Genomic DNA, 24688 nt, shown 5'->3' on the forward strand with positions numbered 1-24688 from the left:
CCCTTTCTTTTCATGAAAGCTTACAAAGAAAGAGAATAACAGAGCAGAAGAAAAAAGTTCCAGAGGCATCTAATAATATGCACAAGGGAGGGAGGATGTTTAAGCTTTTCTTCAGCATCAGTCTGGCAGTCAAGGCTAGAAGGAAGATTCCTGAAATTTCACAGCAGCACTGGTGTACTTCGCTTTTCTCTGCCAGGCACCGATGCTCAGCACCTTTCCACCTAATGTTTTATTTTCCCAAAGTAGTACATTAGCTCAAGTACTATTTTCTTCATGTTGGGGGGACGGGGAGGAAATACAACACATTACCACTACAGCTATGTAGGCTATGAGATTATTTAGATACTCAGATATTTAGTAACTGTTTATAATTTTGGTTGTTTCATTTTTCTCTTGGAAACAACAGGTAGGAAATTTTGCATAAATTCAGCCTCATCTCTTTGGCCTTCAAGATGGGTTTATAAACACTGCTGTTCTCTCAGGCTGTTGAATTGCACATAGTGTGACAAATGAACACAGAGCTACATATACTTAAGAGCGTGGCATGGTCATGGTAGGGCTGAGATTGAAAAACAAGTGCACCTGAACACTGTCGCCAGTGTAAATCTATTGTGCTGATATTTATAGTGGTACTTGTGGCTCAGCTGCTGATGGCTGCTGAGTTGAGCAGAGACCCACAGACCGGTACTGGGCTATATTATGCAGGTCACTGCGGCTTGCTGAAATATAAATCAGCACTTGGTGATACAGTATTTTAGTGTATTTGTGTTCCGCTTACAAACTCATCGCTCCATAAATGCACTGACAGTCTTTATGACTCCATGATTTAACATTACAGCAAATGAGTTTTGGAGGTAAGGACAACAGATGTAAATACTACGAATATAGCTGTGAAGTAATTGCATTTCTTCTGCCTTCCTTCCCTTTTCTGTTTCTTCAAAGTAATTAGTATTATTGCTATTCAGAAAAAATCGCTATCATTAATGGACACTAGTGAAGAAGAGCTTGTGTGCTCAAAAGCTTATTTATGTTTTGGGGCCCTTTTTAAGCTATGAACAGTTGCCTAAATGAATGATATTTCTTTTTCCTATAAACCTTGTCTTCGAGGTCTACAATGATGTACCACTATTGATTCTAATGTGATACAACATTACACAGTTTATTTTTAAAATATCTGTTGGGTATTCTGGGCTGTAAGACCTTTCAGCAAGAAAGGCAATAGCACCATCCTGTTCAGAGGTAAATAAAATGCAGTTATTACGGTCCTACTGATTTTCTGCTTCCTTAGGAGGCGAAAGTGAACTGAACCAAGCATAAACAAAATGGAAAGCTAGAATTCTGACATACAGAAGTTTTCTGTGATACACTATATATGCATAGAAGTAAAGGCCAGTTAACAGGAATAGAGAGATACTTAGGCCTTTGGAAAACATTTGGCATTTTACTATCCTGCTCCTTGGGTGATTAATTTCTGAGTTTAATTTGGGTTGGGGGGTGGGGTAGGGGGTTTTTTTGGCTTGAGTCTGTCCTATCTTTCAAATACAGTTGTCTCATATTTTTCAAACCAGCATACTCCATCAAATTCTGGTTTGTATTTTCCTTTGAATCTCTAGCACATTTTTCATCCATTACTGTCTCAAGAACCACTGACTTGGATCTCAAAGCCAGTTTCTCCCCCCTCCCCTTTTTTTTTTTGCCTCTCGAGGCTGATCCTCAGTTCAGGAAGGTGCTCCAGCCATTTAGAGCCCATAAAAATAAGCCAGCCACAACAATTTCCTAACCCTTCTACATGTTCATGTGAGTATCTACCAGTGTTTGCCATTAATTAGTTTTATTGCGACACTTCAAAGGTCACTCATACTTATTCTGTTTGGCACTGTATAAATATACATAAAACGGACAGCCCTGCAATTAAAACAAAACATTACGATCTGTGTAACAACATGCTCCCAGGAAACATTCCTTCAAAACATGATTTTGTCAGATTATAAGCTTTGGAGGGTAGGAACAACCTTCTCCTTATGTGAATATATGATAGAGTACACATCTATAGGTGCTACTGGAAAATAATGTAACAAAAAAAAAAATCAAACAGAAGTGTGAGTAAAGAAACCGATCATTAAATATGGAAATAATGCCAACAAACGGGCATACAAACATGCACTGGTGTGGGCAATGCTATTTACACAAACTGAGCTCTACACAGTGCAGAAGAGAAAGGGTGTGATAGCAGTACCAGTGAACTGAAGGGCAGTGCTGGCAGATTGCCCGCACCGGCAGGCAATAACGGCATTTCTCCTCCAACTTAAGAATGTACCGGTGGAGATGGTTCTAAAGGGGGATTCAGCACACAGTCACCTTTACTCAAAGCCAGAGTCAGAAAGGTCACAGAGAAGCTATGCGCTGAGCAGAGATCCAAAAGCTTTTCCTTCTGGGGTTTCCTTTATCAACAAGGGTACTCACCACAGTTCTTTGTTTCTGCATGCATAAACATTCACTTACCCACTTCACAGGAATGCAGAGGGCAAAATGTTCGTATTTGTAAATAATTTTTTGGAGATGAATGCTTTAAATATTAAAAAGACAGCATATAATCAGAATGTATAATAGAAGAAAATAAAGCACACCAAAATATTGCATACATCCAAGTTAAACACTTAAACTAGATTTACAAAAATGAAAACCGGGTAGATGGTTGCACAGTATGGAAAAAACAAATATTGCTCACAACTGTAAGAATGACACACTGAGCATCAGAGAGGGTGTGTATGTGACCATGCATCTTCTCGCCGCTTCACAGGTGTCAATGATATTATACTCCTGCATCACAGAACTAGAAAAATCAATACTATCATTTTCAAACCCTGCAAGTTTGGGGAAGGGTAGGCTTCTCTTCTTTTTGCTCTTCATCTTTCTGCAGCATGGGAAAAAGCCCTACTAAGATTACACGTAGGAATTCTAGTTCCTCTCTCCATCTGTGGACTAGCTTCTCCAGCACTGAACTGATTAAACCCTACAGATGTGATTGCGTCCTCACACTAATCACCACCACGGAATCCTAATCAACAGCCAAAGAACTAACTGGAGTGCTCAGATTGTTAGTACTTAATTGTCAAAGCCACAACTGTAACTATTGGTTTCCATTTCTTAAGATGGAATTTTAAACTTTCAAATTCCATTTACTTGGGCTATACTTCCCCTTTTCTTTTGAAATAAATACTTAAAATTGAAGCTACAGTTAGTCGAGTCTGTTCTGTGGAACCATCTACAGTTTCCAACAGATTTTCTATTCTATTGAGATATTTCAAGTCTGACTTAGCCTATTCAATTCAAATGCATAAAATTAATTAGTCATACAATTTATTTTGAAGTCATTTATGTATTTATGTATACAAAGAACAAATACAATTACAGAATTGAAAACGCAATTAGTAAGTTAAAAATACGGCGTGATCATGCACTCATTTCCACTGAAGTGGCATAAAAACTTTTTATTCCAGAAGGAAAAAAGACAAAGCCTCAAGGCTCAACTCGACACAGAGCACCTAAAACAAAAACCTCCTTCAGATAGAATAGATAAAATTAAACTCTTAGTCTACCTGTGGTAGAAAGTTCTTAAATATAGACCAGTATACACTTTTGTTGTGTAAGCCCCTCTAATATTCCTTTGTTGCTGCAATCAAGAATGGTAGCTATTAGAATGTTTAGCTGCTCAAGAAATTAGAGACGACAGGATAGATCATTAAGTAGAGGAACAGAGGTTTCAGGAAATTTCAAAAGGCAGTCAAGGTTAACTGGATAACCTGCAATTTCTCAAGATGTGTGTTTCCCATGTGTCACAAACCCCCCTGAAATGCTAATGTATGGCATTGTAGTCCACATTAAACACTGTGCTAAATACCATGTGTGCCTGTAAGCTCAAATATTATGATCAACTCGTGACCCTTGGTAATGCAGGTGAGTAGATTATTTCTTAACCTTATTGAAGACCATCGTAAGTCAACCCAATTGTAATTCTCTGCTCTGAATTTTAATGGCATTCAAAAAAGAAAACCAAAACTCATTCACATCATCAGGTCAGCCCACAGGATCAGACAAACCCTACCTGATCACCTCCAGAGAAGGTGCAGGGGAAGAGAGATGGGAGAGTGCTTCACCTTGGTATGATCATTACCTTAATTCCCACACCTGCTGAGTTTCCTCAGCCCTTCACACTCAGGCCAAACCAGACACCTGCAAATGCAGCTGTAGCACTGCATCTGCAGTACCAAATACAAGTAAAAATAGTCCTATCCCCAGGCATGCAAAACTGCACAATTAATACTCTTGGCCTCTGGTGTAGTTCTTAATGAGCATATGAGAACACCTACTATTAATAACGAAACCATGCCTAACTGAGAAGTGCAACTTCTAACCACTCTTTCTGAGCAAAAGGAATCATAATTTCCAAGCAGGTATCATCTTCCCTTCTCAAATACATCCGCAGCATGTAACTCTTTGTATTAGCGTATAACCAAACAAAATGACACACACCGCTAAATATCACCCCACACTTGTCCTGCTGTTTTGGCCTCCATTAATAAGACACAGGATCAGTAAAATCTGAAAATAATGAGATTGTTCATTGGCAATCACCCTTCTCATACATTTACATCCAGCATAAGAGAAAAACTCTCTTGCATCACACAACATGTAGACAGGTGATAAGAGCCCTCCACCAGCAACGGGGGAGAGTTCCTCAGGTAAACAGAACTCACTAAACTCAACAATTTTTACTTTTCATTATTTGACTCCATGTAGTGTTAGATTATCAACGAGAATTCTATTTCTTCTTTCTTAAAATTCTTTCTCAAGCAATTTCAAGGAAAGGTTTCTCCACCCAAAGGATACCATTGCAACTGGAATTTTCCCAAATGATTTGTAACTGTGGTAGATATAAGAATCCTCTCAAGCAAAAATGCAGTGTGCCATGAAAAATTATTTCTGACCTACAAAGCATACCCACAGGTTTTAATTCTGCCGTACTCTCAAAGTCATCAGCACGTTTCAGAACGTGAAACTGGTCCAACTGGGACTCACGAGCTGGGCAGCTCTGCCCGCAGCCCGCTGAGAGAAGCATACAAAGCACAGTGTCTCCTCTCTGCTGCAGCTCTAAAAGGAGATCAACCAGACCATTAGCCATGAGTAAGCATGGTACAAGTGCAGGACCTGCAAAGAGCTGCTCCTTTGATCCACTCTTAAAATTGGACTTGTTTAAAAAAATAAAAAGTAAATGAAGTTTGTAACAGTCCTAACTTTCTGCTACACAGATCCATGGGAGTAAGATGTACTCAGGGGGAGGGAGAAGGAGAAAGGGAATCATCAGGTATTTCATGGTGGATAAAAACTTGGTCCAAGCCTTGTTGGATGTGCATACAGTTTTTGTCTCCCTGTTCAGATGTTGTTGAAACAGTAGACTTTAAAGAAAATGTCAATGAATCCTCATAAGCACTATACATGACCTCTGGGGTAATTAGCAATCATTCAAAAGCAACAAGACTAAAATGTTCTATTCTTTATTACTGTCAGCTCTTGTCTTGATCAGCATTTTAATAAAGATGGTTCATTGCTAAGACAGTTTCATGAATCAGTCATAATTACATTCTGACACGCAGTGAATAGTAAAGCAAAACTAAATATCGCTTCATCAACCTTTCTAACCTTTATGCAAGTATTAAGTGTAAATAATTTTTACACTATCTTACAACAGAAAATCTGCACATTTCTTAGCTTTGTACGTACTCTACCCTAACTGAATTTCATGTGACCTGTACCTGAAAAAAAAAAACCCTTACAATCAGGCATAATTATTTAGTCTTACATGATATTCAGGTGTTGCCTTTCACAGATCAAATCAACTTCAAGTACAAAAGGCTGTCTCTTCTGCAAAATAGTGCAATGCTTTAAGGGGTTAACTCAATTTTTCTACAGTCTTTCCCCCTGTATTCTTCTGCAATAAGGGAACACGGGAAATTGCTACAATAGCCTTAGACACTTCATGTTTGTTCCAACTGTAAACACTGTAACAAAACAAACCCCAAAACCCCACACAAACAAATTTTGAGGAAAAGCTTTCAAAATGGCGTCCAAGAATCCTGTACAATATCAGTGAAATAAATCATGTTCAGATAACTTTGGATGACAAACATTTTATTTGTGAATTATTTGGAAGTGGACCTAGAGCACAAAGATCTGGGAAGTGAAATACTGCCAAAGAAGGTTTTTTTTAATTAGTTTTTTTCTTACACTTGTGACAAGAACATTTAAAGTGAAGAGTTAGAGGTAAAATTCATTCAATGGAAGTTGCACAAGTTTACACTGCAGCCTTCAAAACTTTAACAACTAAGAACCCCCACTATTCTTGCTACCACAAGGAACATACGATCTATTGTACAACTTTTCAATAACTTATTTTAATGTCTAGCTACAAATCAGCTACCCCCTAAGAAGAGGAAAAATAGACAATTAACTTGTAAAATAATGGTGCATGAATAAAGACAGAGACTCTTAAAATGTACTGTTGTGTGAATAGTATTTCAGATATTCAGACAAAAGTGAAAGAATTCAGGAGGTACAGATGTGGCTGTGCTGGGCAGGAGACGAGTAGCCTCTCCTTTTTCCAGTCAGGGAGCAGAAGAATGGCACAGTCAACTTTCATGCAATAAGAATTACACCGAACGGTTCGCCCCGTTTCACATCACTTAGGAAAAATTCTTCCTTGCAGAGTAATAATAAAAAACCAAGCAAGCAAACCAAAACCAACCCACAAACCACTGCGTAACATTCAGTTTTGCTAAAGAACCCACACAACTGCAACTTTCAATCTCCTAATAAACAAGCTGCGGTGTTCTGCGAAAAACAAATGCCAAGAGTTCACCCTGAATTTTTAACATGGTGTTTTGTAAGCTAAGGGTCAAATTGACCCCGAATACATGCACTGCGTTGGAATTATACCCTGGATGAAGTTATTTGTCTAGATTCCTTTTTTGCTGTTGTTTTTCTTTTTAACATTTGATTTGTATTTCTTCCCCCAGTATTAGCCTTTGCTCCTGCCAGAACTGTTGGCAGGCAGGGGGAGGAAAAAAAAAATAGTATTGATTTACAAAACTGGATTTCCCAGAATAAAAAAACCCACGATTAAGATCTAAACAAAGGCTAAAGATGGCTTACGCTTAGCTCTGATGAGGTCCACTGCCTCATTACCAACTTCTGATGCATTTTGTTTCAAGGGAATCCAAAAGTCCTTGCTGTAAAGCAGGCTGGGGGGTGCAGGGTCCATTCACTCCTTCTGTATCACAACCATTATGTAAGAAGTATAAAACACTGCCTTTATGCTGCCAAACCACAATGACTCTTCTTACATCAAAGCAGTTTCACCACTAGGGGTTTTTTTCACTGAAATTTATTCAAGCCAAGGGCAGGGAGACAACAATTCATACACACTAATTACACCTAATTATCTATTCCTTTTTTTTTACCCCCTTTCCACCAGCTTCGGCCAGTGCTATTTGCTATCTGGGTTTCTCACAACCTCCCCTTGCCCTGTCCATCCAACTCAACAGTAAAGTCTTTGAAGAAAACAGTTGTGGCTTTTTAGAATTTTAACAATATAAGGTCCAACTCAAATTAAATTATTCTATTATTACTTTTGACACATTTATGTGTTAAATATGAAGGCCTCTTGGTTAATTTGGCAAATTCCTCACATCTCTTCATGGCTAGAATTGCTGGAAACACCCTCTCTTGTAGGAGCTTCTTCTCATGCTTTCTTTTCATGATCTAAATGAAATGTTTATTGGATTAAAGTTCTTCTCTGCAGACCTCCACGGTGGCCTGTGACAAAGAGCTTAAAAGCTTTATTAATTGGCTCAGGCTTTTGGGGGGGAGGCAGGACCTCATTTCGCATTACATCACAAGCAAATAAAACTGCCACGTGTAATTAGACTAATTTACCCTGATACAGCAGGAATCAACTATTCCATATCTACAATATGCTTTGATTTATTCATTTTAATCAAGGAGTAACCAAACCAAGCAAGAACTCAGGAAATCCTAACAATCAAAAGCACTGAGAAGGCAGGGAGCCCTACACTGGGCAACTATTTCATCCTAAGATAAAGTTTTGATCTGCACCTAAATAAATTGTCTAGAAGCAAGCATGTGTAAGACAGACATAGAAGGTAATCAAACCAAACAGCTTAAAATCTAGTGAACGCACTAAGGCAATGGGTACGTTATAAAATATTAACAGTTAAGTGCTCTAAACTACAGAATTCAAATAACCCTTGGGTTTAAATTTGACATACACAGAGGCTTAGAAGGCTGAATGCAGAAAGCACTGGTAACTTCTAATCTGACACCTTGCATTCTATATACAACATTTTGTTAGTTGACACTTACAAATTTGTCAAAATGAAATTACCCAGAAATTATACTGATGTTTAGCAAAAAATACTTGCAATCATGCTGTATTTTTTATTTTTACTTTTTTCTATGTTTAATTAGGTACACTTCACAAAAGATGAGTACTTCTATTACTTGCAGAGAGAGAGAACAAGAACAAATGCTCCTTCTACTTAGGAGTTTGCTTGGTTACATACTAAGAAGGGAAACAAAAGGCCCAACATCTTCAGTAATGAAAAAGTCAATTGATAGGCAAAGCCATCACAATATCAAAGGCCTAATCCCTGCAATTCTGACTCAGGTGACAGTTCACAGGGGTCAGAGTGGCTGACACTGACCTCAAAAGCAGGTTTTAACTATTCAGCATACTGAAAGCTGCTGGGCTATCACACCATTAGACTGGAACAAACTGACAAATCAATTTCATCAAGGAGATGACTTTTGGGGGGGGAAGGAGTGAGAAGGGGGGGAAAGAAGCAGATCTGCCAATCAACAAATCCCTGCATTTCTCACACAGGTGGTTGGACAAAAGCTGAGTGCACCATCAAAGACATTTTATATCTACCAAATGCCTTTGTACAAAACTAACTCCCACAATTTCCCTAGGGACAGCTGTAAATGTTTGAAACAAGTATTTTTCACTTATTTGAACTAAGTTATTGAAAAGTGAAAATACTTTTAAATTCCTCCATTTCTTGCTTTGTAACAACGGGTATATTTTAATTAAAACCAGAGCAGGCAACAATGGCAATAAATTATCACTAGTCTATTTTGAGAAATACAATAGAGTGTATAAAAATACACTGCTTTCTATTTGAGATGAGTGTACAATGCTTATGGTTAAGAGTCTTTTTAACTGAATAGTTTTAAAATAAATAATGATTTGGTCCTTAACAGCAGCAGAAGAAAAAAGTTCACTACAGAAAGCTTACAGTAATCTCATGTCCTACTGACAACAGGGTTTTGGTTGATTCTAAGCAAAATGCAGATAGTCAAAGCCAAACATTTTATTTTAGAACTGTACCTTTAAAAGGTATACTCAGGCTATGAAAAGCTCTAAAACTTCCCAACCTTTGGTTAGAATTTAGTGCAGTGCAGGTTTACTGCATGAAGAAAACCTGACAAAATGCAGAAGTTACATATTTGGCACTTTGACTCAGGTTGACATTTTTAAAACTTCACGCTATGGTTCCAGGAAACCTTTGGAACTCATTTAAGTTACAGACTCTACACAACAAACAGTTTAAGGAGCTTTCCTTCCTGAGCTTGCCCAGAGAATGAAGCATTGCAACTAGCCACTGAATCAGAATTCCGGAACAGTCAATGGTTGATGTAGACATCTTCATTAAATATCTGCATAAACTAAAATGTGCCAAAATTAGTGCAAACCAGTAAATTAAAGTGTGCTTTCTCTCTCCCTCTCTCTTCTTTTTTTTTAAGAGCCTCACTTCAGCTCTTACATCAAGTTGTTAAAAATGAGTGGGATGCGTGGGAGTGTTGATCTGCTGGAGGGTAGGAAGGCTCTACAGAGGGATCTGCACAGGCTGGATCGATGGGCTGTGGCCAGTAGTATGAGGCTCAACAAGGCAAAGTGCTGGGTCCTGCGCTCGGGTCACAACAACCCCATGAAATGCTACAGGCTTGGGAAAGAGTGGCTGGAAAGCTGCTCGGCAGAAAAGGACCTGGGGGTGCTGACTGATGGCTGCTGAACATGAGCCAGTGTGTGCCCTTGCAGCCAAGAAAGCCAACAGCCCCCCGGCCTGTATCAGAAATAGCATAGCCAGCAGGACCAGGGAAGTTATTGTACCTTTGTACTCTGCACTGGTGAGGCCGCGTCTCGAATCCTGTGTCCAGTTCTGGGCCCCTTGCTACAAGAGAGATACTGAGCTGCTGGAGCATGTCCAAAGGAGAGGAACAAAGCTGGTAAAGGGTCTAAGACACAAGTCCTCTGAGGAACAGGTGAGGGAACTGGGGTTGTTTAGTCTGGAGAATAGGAGGCTTAGGGGGGGACCCTAAAGGAGGTTGTAGTGAGGAGGTGGCTGTTCTCTTCTCCCAAGTAACAAGTGATAGGACAAGAGGAAATGGCCTCAAGTTGCACCAGGGGAGGTTTAGACGGGATATTAGGAAACATTTCTTTACCAAAAGGGTTGTCAAGCATTGGAACAGGCTGCCCAGGGCAGTGGTCACCATCCCTGGAGGGATTTAAGACATGTAGATGTGACACTTAAGGTCATGGTTTCGTGGTGCACTTGACAGTGCTAGGTTAATGATTGGACTCAATGATCTTAAAGTTCTTTCCAACCTAGACAATTCTATGATTCCATAATTCTAAGAAACATAGCTTTATTTGTAAACCAGTTTTATTTTAAGACGTCTAGAAAATTTTTATATTTCTTATTGGTTTGGATCAACAATTTTTTGAGTATTTCTGCTCTGAGCACTTGAACAAAGTAACAGTGAGCAGTGATTGGGTTTTTTTGCATGAACTGCCTTTATTTAAAAAAAAAAAAAAGAAAAAGAAAAAAAAAAAATCACTTAGGAGTTCCATGCACTTTGAAATGCTCAGTAAGAAATCCTGCAAGATTAAAAGCGCAATCAGAAGGGACTGAATCTAATTGCAATTACGGAATTAAAAGATTTTCCTCGCTAATACTTATCTCTGTAAAGCTCTATCTTTGTAAAATTTCATGAACTGAAGAAGCACTCTTATCTGTTGCAGAAACTAAGCTCTCCCATAAAGAATTCCCAAAGAATTTTATCCGCAACAATGAACTGACAATTAAGAGTTTTTTCCTGCTTATGAAAACTACCCCCTTAAGTTCCAGAATTAAGGAATCACTGAAAAATTAGATCTCGCACTATTTAAGATTTCAAAAGATCAGAACACTGGGATAGGTTCACAATCGGGCACGGGACACATACAGCGCAGGAAATGCTGCCAATAGTCTTAGAGGCCTGCCCAACTACACAAACCTGAAGCTTTTCTGTGGCTACCAGCTGGAGGATCTGTAGCTTTTGGCTAAAAGTGGAATGGCCCTAAAAAGTGGAATTTATCAATTGCACCTCCCACCTCAGGCATTCAGCAATCACTTGTCCCCAGTAATCTACCACCTAGAAAGCCAATACAGACAAACTTTGCAAGGTAACTGTATCTTCCATAGAGCACTGTTTCACTTTTTGCTTATTCAACAGGAATTGGTTTGTAGTTGTCTTTGTAAGAAATAAGAACCCAAATACAGAGGCTGGAATTATATTGTCTGAAGAAAATAAAATCAACAACAAAAATAAGGATGAACATGGATAACTCTGAATCTAGAAAAGAAACCATTTCTTTTCATCATTTGAAGAATGGGAAAGACTTTATATAGCAGTTACCAGGGTATCTGGTAACTATGCATTCCATGTATGAGGAATGGAAACAGCCCGAAACCTATTTCAAGTGAAGCATCTTGTCACAGAAATGTACGGTAAATACTTTCCATTCATCCCATGTTTCCAAGAATTTTAAAGGAATTCAAAGCTCCTGTGCTGAACTTGAACTACTTTTAGTTCTAAAGCCTTATTTTAAGACTTAAGACCACAGAAGTTAATTTCTGAAACAAATAAATAAAACTAACCCACCCATTCACCGCCACTAAACACCAAATAAAAGCCCTGCAGGAGTATCTGAGCCCAGAGAAAACTAAGACAGGAGTAGTCCAAGTTGTCAAAGCCACTGTTAGGGAACGGGTTAGATGAGACTGACACTACCACAGACACACACGGCTCAGAGTGAGCTAAAGGCAGAGAAGATACTAAGTGGACTCCAGGAAGATTGCTTCAGAACTGCTACTTGTTGAACATTATGTGAAACCTCACAAATACCCATTCAGAAAGCCACTTACACATGACAAAGATCCAGAAACAAGGTAATTGAGGGGTACATACCAAACACTACTTTCTTTACACCAACGGAACACCAGGTTCTATAGCATAATAAATGTAAGATGTCCACAAGTACAACGCAGTATAACTGTTAGAGTAATACTGTATTACACAGCATATGCACACCAGTAAGAAAGTCTTATCCAAATGAATTCTGCTACCTTAATCAAAAAGGTAACTTTCTGTCATACTAAAAATGTCCAGCTTTCAAAACATGTTAATTCTAGAGAGAAAGAATTCTTTTTGCCTTACCTTCAATTATTTTCGCCCCAAACAGCTAAAGCATATACATCTTATCTGGAAACTAGTATCAAGGCAATCCTGTACAAAACTCTGATTTATTAATACAGCAGGCAAAATTGAAAAGCATTTAACAAGTGACTCTCCTTACCTTCAGCACAGCAATGAATGGTACAAAATTAGCTCTCTGAAGACCATTTTTATAGAGATCTGAAAGAAAGGAAATCAGTGCCATTTTGCTACTTAGTCTTAATAACAATGTCAGCTTGTCTTTTAGTCTGGCAAATAAAACTCAATGTTGCTAGAGAGAGAAGGAACAAAAGGCAGAAGAGGAGAGCTGAAATCGATATCTTTTTTTTGCTGTATGAAAATTCAGTACATTCTTAAGGAAGAATGGAACATCCTGAGAAACTCTGAAAAAGGCAGCAAATGAAAGATGACTTAAATCTCTATTGACAAATAACTGATTTTAACAAAAGAAATAAGACCAGCATCTGTTTTAAAGTAAGGACATAAAAAAGATCTGTAATGCTGAGTATACACTGGTACGATTATAAGGCCAAAACTATGCAAGGGCTAAGTTCCAAGTGTTTGGCAGAGGGGAAAAACCCAATGTCAACTAAAAATAAACTACTTGAATTTCCAAAGTTTGCATCATTCTTATTCAGTGCACTGTGGTACACTTTATCTTCCAGCAATTCTACCGGGCAAACCTCATTTTCCAAAGTGAGAAAAAGGGTCATCCCTAAGGCCAAAAAAAGAAAATTAAATTAATATGTAAACTTCTGCAAAAGTTACTAAAAACACCACTGAATTAAAAAAAAATTGTATTACATAATAAAATGCAGATCCACACTCAAAGAAAATACAAATTAATAAAAACAAACTACAAAGCAGCATTTTATATCTTATTTATCTCTAAATTCTGTAGAGTACACACTTCTCTGGAAACTACCCAACTGCCCAACATGTTCATAACAGAATGACTTCTCTGAAAATGTTATCACTTCAAAGCTATGATAGGCTGCTCTGTTTCATTAATATTAGGAAGCCTTATAAGAAGGCAATACAGCACCTATGACTGACTGAAGGAATAAATAAAAGAATAAAGGCACCCGGCTGAGATGTCACCAAAATTCCCCACAAACACCGCACCAGGTTATTAATACCACCTATATTCCCTGTACTGCCCAAAGGCTACAACTAGGCTAAAGTTTTTATGCTCTACCAACACTTCACGGTGGACAGAAGACATAGATTGCATGAGAAACCAACAGGACACCTACGAAATGGTTTTCACAAAACTGCGTATGCACACAAACATTTAGGAAAATTATCAGTGAAGGTGATTCCACACCCTAATTACTAACAAAATTGTATGAAGCCATGTATTATTCTCATTCATAATTCTGCACATCATGATAGCTATACATTTGTTTAAAAAACAATCATTTGCATATTTACTTGCAAAAATCACTGAACATGTAACAGTACTGTAAGACAGCTACTTGTGTTAGTTCTTCTAGATAATAAGGCTGTGTGTTTTGTACTATGTCTCTGTTTTGTGAGAATGAGAAAAACAAGCAGCAATTCCGGTGAAGAAATTAAGACAGGATTCCTCAAACACTGCATCTCAGTATTTCCCCTCATATTCCCTTGGGGAGGAAGTTTAATACAGTTAAGTGTATCACTAATGGTCAGCAGCTGGGTACGTCTGCTCTCTAATGAAAAAGCCACTGTTCCCCTTCGTATCCACAGGAAACAAATTAATTCAGTCTTAAACCTTGATGCAGCACACTACACTACCCCAACTCTCTTTCCTGCAGTAGAATTTCAGACACACACAGTGAGTATGTAGGAGTAGTGAGAAGAAAATAAGAAACAGGCATTGACCAACATCTGGAGTGCAACATAGTTTGGTTGTGGAGACACCATTCTTGACGTCCTCTGTTGGGCGGCTAGTACAAGTGGATGTCTTTCAGGTTGACACAGTGACTTAATATGTATTAAAAAAACCCCAACCCTGTATGATGATAATGGACACAGACTGACATCTCAGTTCAGTAAGTGGGATACAATCCCCAAGTTAAGATAAAAATCTCTCCTGAACTTTAAAGAGTAGTGCTTCAAAAAACAAGGATGGCTCTGAACTGAGTAAGGCACCAGCATCCAGTTTATCTTTAGTTAACTACAGTAGTTATGATTTCATCTTGTTTGCTTAAACGAGGAAAATAAACCAATGGGGAATTACTTCCTCCCCTAGTAAAAACGTCAGTGTTTTCTTCTCTCTCTCTCTCAGATAGAGTGCATTGTAAATCTTTAGCAATTCTCTTACTCAACTTGGATAGAAAAATTAACTGGTAGTTACAGTTAATACTGCAACTCTTCAGTATTTTTTGCAAACATTTGAAATTAATCAACCTAAAGTGTCATAAAAGTTGCACAGAAATCATACTACTCCATAACAAACCCTTTTCTCCTATACCAAAAAATACAATTACTGCTTGGTTAAAAACCAGACAGATTTCGGGACTTTGTAGAAGGATCTACCCAGCTAGTTACTCTCTATCTAAACATATAGTTAGCAGTGGAAACAACTCTCCACCTAAGTAATTCCCAGTGAGCAATCTCAAACCAGGCTGTGAGTGTGACATCTTGATGAGGGGTTCTCCTTTAAGCTGGTGGATCAAGTCTGCAAGTTTCCGAGTAGAATGTACTCTCATTTACTCTCTCTTTTGCAGAATATGATCTTTTCCTGTCCCGGAATACATCCAAAACAGAGGCAATATTTCACTCCCCCTCAACTCCCCTGTCCCCAAATACCCTTCCTCTGGTTTGGATAAAGATGATCAGAAAACACAGAAGGATTTGGGGGCACCTGGGAGGGAGGAACACCTTGAGTTGGAGAGAAGGGAGGAATATCACTTAGCGAAAAACCTTTCTTCCTTAAGAACATGAAAAAACGGGTCAAATCGGAATATCTCAGATTCTTGCAGACCAGAAAGTTTATTAGTATTAAACACTGTATTGACTTTAAAACAATTGTTTTGGAAGTTACTGAGATTCATTGTATTTGGATAATACTAGTAGCATGTTTGTTTTACCTTCTGGAGGCCTGTTAGATGTTGCCACAACGACAACCCCATTTTGGAACAGATTTTCAAAAAGCTGCTTCAGAATCATGGCATCAGCAATGTCAGTGACCTGTAGAAGACAACACATTTGTTTTATCTTGCTTTCAGCTTCTGCCGCAATAGATCTGCAAGTGGCTTTGTAGCTAGGAAAAATGCTTGTTAGTGAAAGCCATGGAGAAAGATTCTAATTATTGCTTGGTGAGAAAAAATAAAAGGGATAATTAATAAGCAGTGAATGTACCACAGTCTTTCAAAACTTGCCTGCTCTTTATTGCGGAACTCCCTCATTTCTTTACCGATTGCTAAATGATTCCATGTTAACTTCTATTCTAAAACTACAGGTGGGAGACAGAGAAAACAGACCTAAACATTTAAGAGGCCTAATTAATTAGAAACAACATGAAAAAAACGGAAGGCAAAAAGAAAATACACACCGGCTGTTTTACATTTCTATTACCTTTGAGGCAAAGGTTTGCAGAGGTGAATTTAAATGGTCATGGGACTTCAGAAATAAAGACAAGTAGCCAACTATACATAATCAGCTGCTGTTGAAAATAGAATGATATGACATAGATACTATTGTGTGATTGTTGCAAAAAACAATTCAACAGATGGCCCATCACAAAAATAAGCAATTTCATTGTTCTTTTTAAGTGCCTTCTATTACTGTCCATGAATAATCAAAAGGCAGGCAGTCACTTCCAGCACAGTCAGCCTCTTCTAACCTTCAGGCACAAAACATGAAGGGAAAAAAAAACCGGGTGTGACAAGTGATACTAGGAGGAGGGGGAGAGGGAATAAGATGACTAAAAAATAAGCCGTAAAGTAAAATTTCTTTAAATATCTAAGTTTAGCTTAAGGAACTTGCTTTACAGTACCAAGAAATAAAAGGAAACAGAAACCACTCTGTACAAAAAAAGATAAAATTTGTCTCTGAAAATCCCATTGTTACAACAGCAACCTATATTTTAGAGGAGTTTCCCAGTGGAGATCAGCAACCTTAAGTAAGCCATTTCTATTGTTACACTTGTTTCTCCTGCATTCCCTCTGGTTATTATCTAGACACTTGTTGCATTTTGACTTACCAAAACAGACCCCAGTTCTGAGGAAGTAAAACAGTGGTGGCATGCTGAGAGCTGTATGCACTCATTACCCAACAGACTGACAGGCTGCTATGCTTTCAGCAGTTTACATGTGTATGTTGTGATAGTAACACACCTACAAGGACGACTTTAACCAGCGTAATTTTTTACCCCTGCTCCACCACCACCCCACCCCCCATCATTCCCCATTTCTAAATCATCTTTCTGGGCAGCAAAAAAAAAAAATAAAAATTAATTCTACACTAAAGACAGTAAAAGACTTAGGTTACATTTGACAGCTAGTTTGGAAGCAATAATGTTCATAAGGAACCATATGTAAACACCAGTTCATGCAACGATTTCTTCCAATTAGTTCCATGGAATACATTAATATGGATTATTTTTTTCAAAACCAAACTTTTACACAATCAGTAACATACCCCTCAGATTTGCACATCTGTGATCACTAAGATCCAATATTTCAAAAAGCATGTAGTAGTTCACTATTATAGTATATGTCTAATATATCTGCTTATAATTTATTTCTTCTGAATACTAAAATGTAAGAACTTCCCCTGTTCCTAAAAAACAAGACACACAGGGAATCAGTATACATGTGCATTTCAGGGGTAACCGGATTTCTCGTATCACAAAGCAAAGCTAATAACCAAGTTTTAAAAATATATTCTGTAAGCCATTTTGTTCCAAACTTTTTTGTTTAAAAATCCTATAAGGCATGCTAACCTTACAAAACAGGGAGGGAAAGAATATTAGTCCTCACATAAAAGAAAAGCATTAATAACATTCTCTTATTAACTAGAACTGTAATTTGATGTGGAACTCTGATGTTTTCAACTTCACTAAAAAAAAAAACCAAACAACAAAACTCTCCAAAGTTCCATCAAAAAGCAAGAGCCATTTTCAGACCCAGGATGCAAATATGAGCTCTTGTTTCTAATACAGCTTGGGAAAGACAGAAAATTTCTACAAAGTAAAGCAGGTAGAAGACAGTAACTAAAGCATTGTCATTTCTCATGTTTTTTACTGTATCCAGCATTCATTGCAAAAGAGAACAAAAGCAGAGGCTACAAATTACCAATAAGGAGAGCCTGCTAATGGAGAGAATGGAGAAATTTCATTAGCATTTAAGAGAAAAGATTTTTATGACCTAGAGCTGCTTTCCCATTATGACTCATGTTAAAAAGGGGGGGGAGATAAAAAAAAAAGAAAAACCCACTAGACTAATAGTTAATTTACATGTGTAAGTAAGTGCCTGAGACTCAGTCAGCCACTGATTGGTACAGTTCCACGTAATGAATGACAAACATAAGCATGTATTATGAGCAATTAGTATTAGCACAAAAATAAGAGACTAATTTTTATTAGAGGCTTTTAATAGTATGCAGGTTAGTAAAAACTCCCTAAATCGTAGTTTGCTTTAAGTATTGATGGTATATAAAGACTAAGACTGTATGTCATTCAGCTTACCAAGAAGTAGGGATTCTGTTTTCATTATCAATAAAACGAACACTGAGTGTGACTGGTTAGAGTCACACACTGAAATTAGAGCTTCTAATTACCTGTGTGTAGTTATTTGATTGCTAAACAATAACTAGGCTCTTTTCATGGCCAACCTCTGTATTCTGAAAAATCAAAATTAGAATTAAAAATGGCTTAAATTCTATGGATTTTTCTACAAAACAAGGACACATTTTTAGAACAGCATAAGACTTTTGTGATTTAAAAAAATACTTTCATATTTACAATAAACCATATGACAAAGATCAGTAATAAGTAGCAATGCTTTAATAACCTGGCAGCCTGTGGGTTAGGCAAATGCTGACAAAATACCTGCTTCAGAATGGACACACTCAGAAGCTTAGTGCCATCACACAGTATTTGCAGAAAGAAACACTTGAGAAATAGTTGGGTGGGGTTTTAATACAATATTTTGGAACACAAAAAACTACTTTTAGAAGTACCGAAATATTTTTCTATGGCAATTCATCAACTCTACACTTGTTCAACAGTCCTCTAGACTTTGCAAGAAGATTCACTTCAGAGTACTTCTGTTTAGCTTTAGTCCACTGTCAAAGAGGAATGTGCAGCCTCAGCAGTGCTTTTGTCTTCTGAAGTTCTGCATTCTGTTTCCTCTGAAATATGAGCATTAACAATACTTTTTGCTGTCCTTGTTACAATATCCCTCATGCGTGTGCCTGATCTTAAGATAAAAAAACAAACAAACAACTATATGTTTTCAGCTCATTGTCCTTTTTTTCTTCCAGTTATTTTACAGCAACCTGGAGGGTTTAAAGCAAATCTCAATCATTTTCTGATCTTTCCTCTACACAAGTATTTTGTCAAAGTCATAGAGACCCAACTTGATTTCCCATCTGTCAAAACAGACAGTAGCTCAGTCTGCAAGTTAGAGCTGTGTATGTTCCGAGTCTCCAGCTCCTTACAGTTTTCTTCTGATCTAATTCTTTAAATCTGAGTACTGAATATTGCAGTGAAACCTAGCCATTACCTCCATTGGGGAAATGAGCTGCAAACATCCCGAATCGGATATGGCTCCTTATTATCAACGTTAATTGTGTCACCATGTGAGCTGGTTTTCCAGTCACTGCACTACCTTATGGCTATTTAAGCACAAAGTTTCCCAGAAAGCAGAAAGAATCCCAAATTCAGTGCCTTCTGCAAAATTTCAGTAAGCTGGGACACCTCTTCAGCAGGCAAAGCCTGCACAGCATTCCGTGCTACAGAAAACCCGTCAAGAAATCTGTGAATTTAGAACATTACACCCAGAACAAGTAGATTTTAAAAATTCACATAAGAATACAAAGTCTAAGATACACATTTTAGAGCACAGTTCTTTCCCAGCTGCGACACATGGGAAAAAACAGGTGATTTTTACAACTGAAGTGATTGATGTACCTCAAGCAAGTCAGCAGAGGGAGCAGGCAATCAATTTGGAATCACAAAATACCAGAGTCTCTCCCCCTTATAATGTGGAAACATGACAGTCTGGAAACACAGCAACACCAGAGTAGGAAAGCAGTGGGCATTTATACATAAAACCAGGTACCTACACTAACACATGGTACAGCAAAGATGCCTCTATCTACCACCTGAACATCTGATGTCATTATAATGAACACTCCTCCCTGCCCTCTCCAAACCTTCCCATTTCTTCCTCGTGTAAATACAACAGTCTCTGTAGTCACATTTTATACTGCAAGTTTTGGAAGCCCAGCATTCATATTCACTAGATAAAGTACAATTAAAATGATCACGCAGCTCCTCACATTCTGAACCCTTAGATCAAAGGATACTCCTTGTTGAAAACCGCAGGAGTAACTTGAAACAGTAACACCTACTTCTTTACAGCTACAAAAATCCCCGTCATCGGAGCTGATCATCAAACGGTTATTTTCTCAGGTGCACAGGCTTGTAAAACAATAGCTAGGAGATATAAATTGCTCTGTCCACTTCAGTAATGTATTAATTTAAGAGCATAACACAGACAATTCACAGTTGGTGATTTGAGAACTAACACAGATCTGGTTTTATCTTGCTCTGCATTTTCTCTCTGCATTAAAAAGAATCTCAGCTGATGAGAGATACCAAATACCTCTTTAACCTCTCTCCTAAAAATTTTATAAAGCAATTTTTACACTTAAATTTGTGACATGCCCTTAAAACAAAATTCACAAGCTGTGCAAAACAAATGAAAAAACAAGTTAGCTTGGGCAAAGATAATTTTATGAGTTTATTTTTAATCTTCACATATAATTCAATAAAAGTTTCTTACAATGTTAGTTATGTTGATATAATCTGGCACTGCCATGCCAAAGGCTCCAATAAATCTAGGAAAGAATTTAGGTTGAATTTGACGTGTTATTTCCACATCCTTAATCACACTGAGACAATTTTGTTGCATTATATGAACTACAGCGAAGAGCAGACATGCCAAGCAAGTATCACGCAGCTACTTTCCTGGGCACTATACAGGCTCAGTACAGGATGATGGTCCCTGTCCTGAAGTACTCATGAGCCTCTCACCAAACTCTAATACCCACTTGTACGAGCAGTAACTAGACTGGTAAATGAAAGCACTATAAGGGCACTATACCACCAACTTACACCTTATCTCCTGGGAAAAAAAACCCAAAACAAAGCCCAAAAAAACAAACCACCACCATCTTCAAGACTGTGAAGTGACTTCTACAGTTCACTACTGGCCAGTGATTCAAATACCGTATTAGCAGTAACAAGTGTCATATTTTAAGATCAAAAGTAATTTTATGAAGTTTCCCTTGAAATGAAGCAATAATCTCATGTTTCTTACCTGAAATTCATCAAAACACAAGAGAGCAGCCTCTCCACTTATTTCCTCTGCTACTGGTGCAATTGGGTCATATGACTTGGCCATAAATCCTGCCTTTCTTTTTGGCAAGCTCTGCTTAAGGCGATGTATTCCTGAGTTAATGAAACAGGCAAATATTTCTTATTTCATTTTCTAAGATAGGGAGACTAGATAGCTACTAAATAAAAAGTAACCTAGTCCAGTAAAAACAGGAAAGCTTCAAATTTAGTCCCATTTCAAGAGAGGAAAACAGTTTTCAACCACATCCAGGCAACTACTAAAAGCTCACATAATTGTGTGATTTGTATTTTCTTGTTTAGAAAAATGTAAAACAAAAATCAAAGAATCCTTTTATGCTATACTTTATCTTTTAAAAACTGATATAAATTACAGTTTTATCTTGCCCCAATTCATGACCAATTCAGTTTCGCTTTGTAATTTGGCATTTTCTGTATTAATTTTCTCTCAGTGAAAAACCCTTACAGTGTTTACAAATCTATGGCACAGCTCTGTGCATTGCATGCTCTGAAGGTATACTTAGAATGCAGTTAGTTAAAAAAACCTCAGACATAGCAACACAGTTATATCTTAAAATGTAAGGATGATAATACTGGCACAAAGTAAGATTATTACATCTATACTGTCTCATGGATTGTACTCCATCTGACTACAAACAAACATTTGGAAAACAAAGATCCTGCAGTAAGAAGCTACCTTTGTTAAGATTAAGTATAAATGACAAGAAATGGAAACAGAAAACCTCAACAGTAACCCAACAATGATATAAAAGTGGACACTAAATGTGACAGAAGTTGTTTACACTTACCAATAAAAATGTAACTGTTGTAACACCTCTAAATTACAACATTATTTAACAATTTCACAGCATTTTAAGGTCACAGAATTTAGATAAAGAGCCAAATTTTAAAATATCTAAACCAGTATCTCAGTCAAAAGTGCCTTATTCACCTCGTCAGAAAAATTTTCTGAAACCAAAGATGAACTTCCTTCTATTATTTTTTTCCTCTAAATTACAGAGAGTATTATCATTCACCTGGGCATTTACACTTGATTTAGTTATTGCTTATTCAAAATGCTGATTGAATTTAACCTTTACTGTTTCAGGTTTAGCAATTGCCTTCTTTGGATTGCGTGTAAGCTAATTGGTAACTGGAAAACTTTTAATTAAGGATTTAATCCTAAATATACACCCAAGTTTGCTATGCAGTCAAGTACAAAGAAATCTTTAAGAAAAGATACTTGAGAAATAATACGCAATTAGTATCTACTCTGATGTAACAGACAGTGCTAAAATCCTTCAACTTCTCTCTTACTTTTTACTTTTTTTGCTTAAATAAAGTTATGATGATTAATATGAATATGAGAATGAGACAGACTTTTTTATAAATATTGTATTTCATAAAATTCTTATAAATACCTGTGTCTGCACTTACTCTGATGTACATCTAGCATGAAGCCATGAAAATGGACTCTCTTTTTCTTTTCTACTTCTAAGTGAGAATAGAACATGTCCATCACCATTGTCTTTCCTGTGCCTTCAAATAAAAAACAATCAAAAAAAACCCCAACAGGTAGTTAATCTAAGAACAGTATGTACTGATTACAATAATGACTGTTCATTAGCTTTGAACTAATGAAACTATACTCTTCCACAGAATAAAGTACAAGCCCAGACTGTTTGTGAAGAACAGTTATATTTTCTGTTCAAAAACTTGGAACAACTGCATTTTTATTTTTCTGTTTTCAAACTTTGATCCATAAAGAGATGGCCCAAAGGTTGCACAAACGGCTCCACACACGTCTAGGAAACATCCTTAGTATTCCCTTCTGAAAAGCCAGTATGTTTTCATGCTGCACTGTCACAAGTAGAATATATAAATTCTCTCCGTGGCCCCCTTAATTACTTACCAAATTGTTAAATTGCATTCTTAAATATTAGTAAAGCTGAAAAAATATACACATGGTAAGGCAGTCGAATCTAACAGTTTAGAGCATCAGAGTGTAACTATATTAAATAACATCATAATGTGGAAGAAAACTAATCCTGGAAAATTCATTAAAGCAATAATGCTACATAAGCATAAAGCTTTTAGACACTTCAGAATTTGTATAAACATGCATTTTAAAAAAATTCTATTGGAATTGATGCAGCTGAAACTTACCAACATCTCCATAGACATAAAGACCTTTTGGGGGGGTGTTTTTTGCAAAGAACTGCAAATCAAGAAGAAAAAGAATAAATATGAACATGCCATAAAATAAAAGCAAGGACACTGATGTGGTAAAAAAAGTAGCTACACTTAACTACCAAAGTAGCACTGGCTAGCAAAGTGTAAACTTGAATAAACCATTAGCTCAGAATCGGTAAGCAATCTTAACATTGTATTTGTGCAATGTTTGGGTTGGGCTAGGTTTTTTTTGTTTAGGTCATGAAAATATCCCCATCCCCGGTCCTAGCACATATGCCTTTTTACCACAACACATATAAAAAGATTAAATGTTTCCAATCCATCATCAATCATCGAAACACATCCTTTTCCTCATGAAGCCATTTGAACAGTCAGCCCTAGGAAAAAGGATATAAAATCAAGCAGTATTGTAGTATTCATAGATATATACACTATACAGTTATTAAAGCAGCTCTTCTTCAGATATAAACCATTAGGAATTAGAAAATCAGTATTGCAAAGCCAGTGAGCACTGTAGGTCCCTTTTCTCTCCACTTTGAATCTTAAATGCAGAATCATCTCTAGTTTAAACATGATTAAAATCAATGAAGTGACAGTAAAAATATGTATCTACTAATTTTATTATTTTTTTTTTTTTTGAGTGAGTTATGTTTACCTTGAATGAATACTGCTTAAGAATTTTTAGTCTCTTAATATTACTCAGGACATATAACACCTGTTGGCTTATTCTATTTTATTCAAACTTGTATTTTTATGGCAAAACTTGAAATAACATCAAGACTTTCAATTTGAAACAGTTCACCCCCACCCCAGTTCTGTGCATAGCCACTTCCAAGTATAATTCTAAAAAGAAACAGCTTCTAAAAAACTGGAAATCTTAACAAAATTCTCATCAAATCCATGAAAGTGAATTGATATCCACAAAAAACACTGCAGAAGAGGATGTGGTTATTCTAAAGTGCTCTACTTTCAGAGTTCTATGAGCTGAGCCAAAACAGAGGAAAACTAAAATTGCAGCCCTGTGGTCTCATTTGGAGCTGGGTAATTGCTAAACAACTTGAATCTAAAGCACTTTTCAAAATACAGTGCCATGTTAAAGAAATGGGAGAGTCAGTAGCAAAACACCAATTAAACGTGAAAGAAAATATATGACCAAAGGTAGAAGGATAATGTCTCAGGTATTTAATACCAGTTTATTCAGAAAATACGCAATCATAGCTCTTATATAAGACCCACTTATAGGTTTAATTTAGAGCTATATTAGTTGGATCATCAAAAATTTGTGTCATC

At 37.1% G+C, this 24688-nt stretch overlaps 1 protein-coding gene and 1 long non-coding RNA gene across 8 annotated transcripts in view; one reads left to right on the forward strand and one right to left on the reverse strand.

Annotated features, from left to right (window-relative positions):
* Positions 1 to 24688, forward strand: part of LOC115610096 — a 63764-nt gene that overhangs the window by 32952 nt on the left and 6124 nt on the right. The window contains exon 9 of one of the 2 annotated variants that reach the window (XR_003992115.1): positions 20 to 1947. The exons of the other annotated variant lie outside the window; for it this stretch is intronic. This is a non-coding gene — a long non-coding RNA (uncharacterized LOC115610096). Of the gene's footprint in view, positions 1 to 19; positions 1948 to 24688 lie in introns of those variants that run through there. 2 annotated transcript variants of the gene reach the window in all.
* The window catches only part of AFG1L (AFG1 like ATPase), a 66736-nt gene that overhangs the window by 24198 nt on the left and 17850 nt on the right, over positions 1 to 24688 (reverse strand). For all 6 annotated transcript variants that reach the window (XM_030491150.1, XM_030491149.1, XM_030491154.1 and 3 more), the window contains 5 exons: positions 23372 to 23423; positions 22643 to 22744; positions 21171 to 21301; positions 15711 to 15810; positions 12758 to 12816 (listed from right to left, as the gene is read on the reverse strand). In XM_030491150.1, the coding sequence (XP_030347010.1) occupies positions 12758 to 12816; positions 15711 to 15810; positions 21171 to 21301; positions 22643 to 22744; positions 23372 to 23423 (444 nt within the window). The remainder of the gene's footprint in view (positions 1 to 12757; positions 12817 to 15710; positions 15811 to 21170; positions 21302 to 22642; positions 22745 to 23371; positions 23424 to 24688) is intronic.

The sequence above is a fragment of the Strigops habroptila genome, chromosome 6 (genome assembly GCF_004027225.2).
Source record: "Strigops habroptila isolate Jane chromosome 6, bStrHab1.2.pri, whole genome shotgun sequence".
NCBI classification, from domain to species: Eukaryota; Metazoa; Chordata; class Aves; order Psittaciformes; family Psittacidae; genus Strigops; species Strigops habroptila.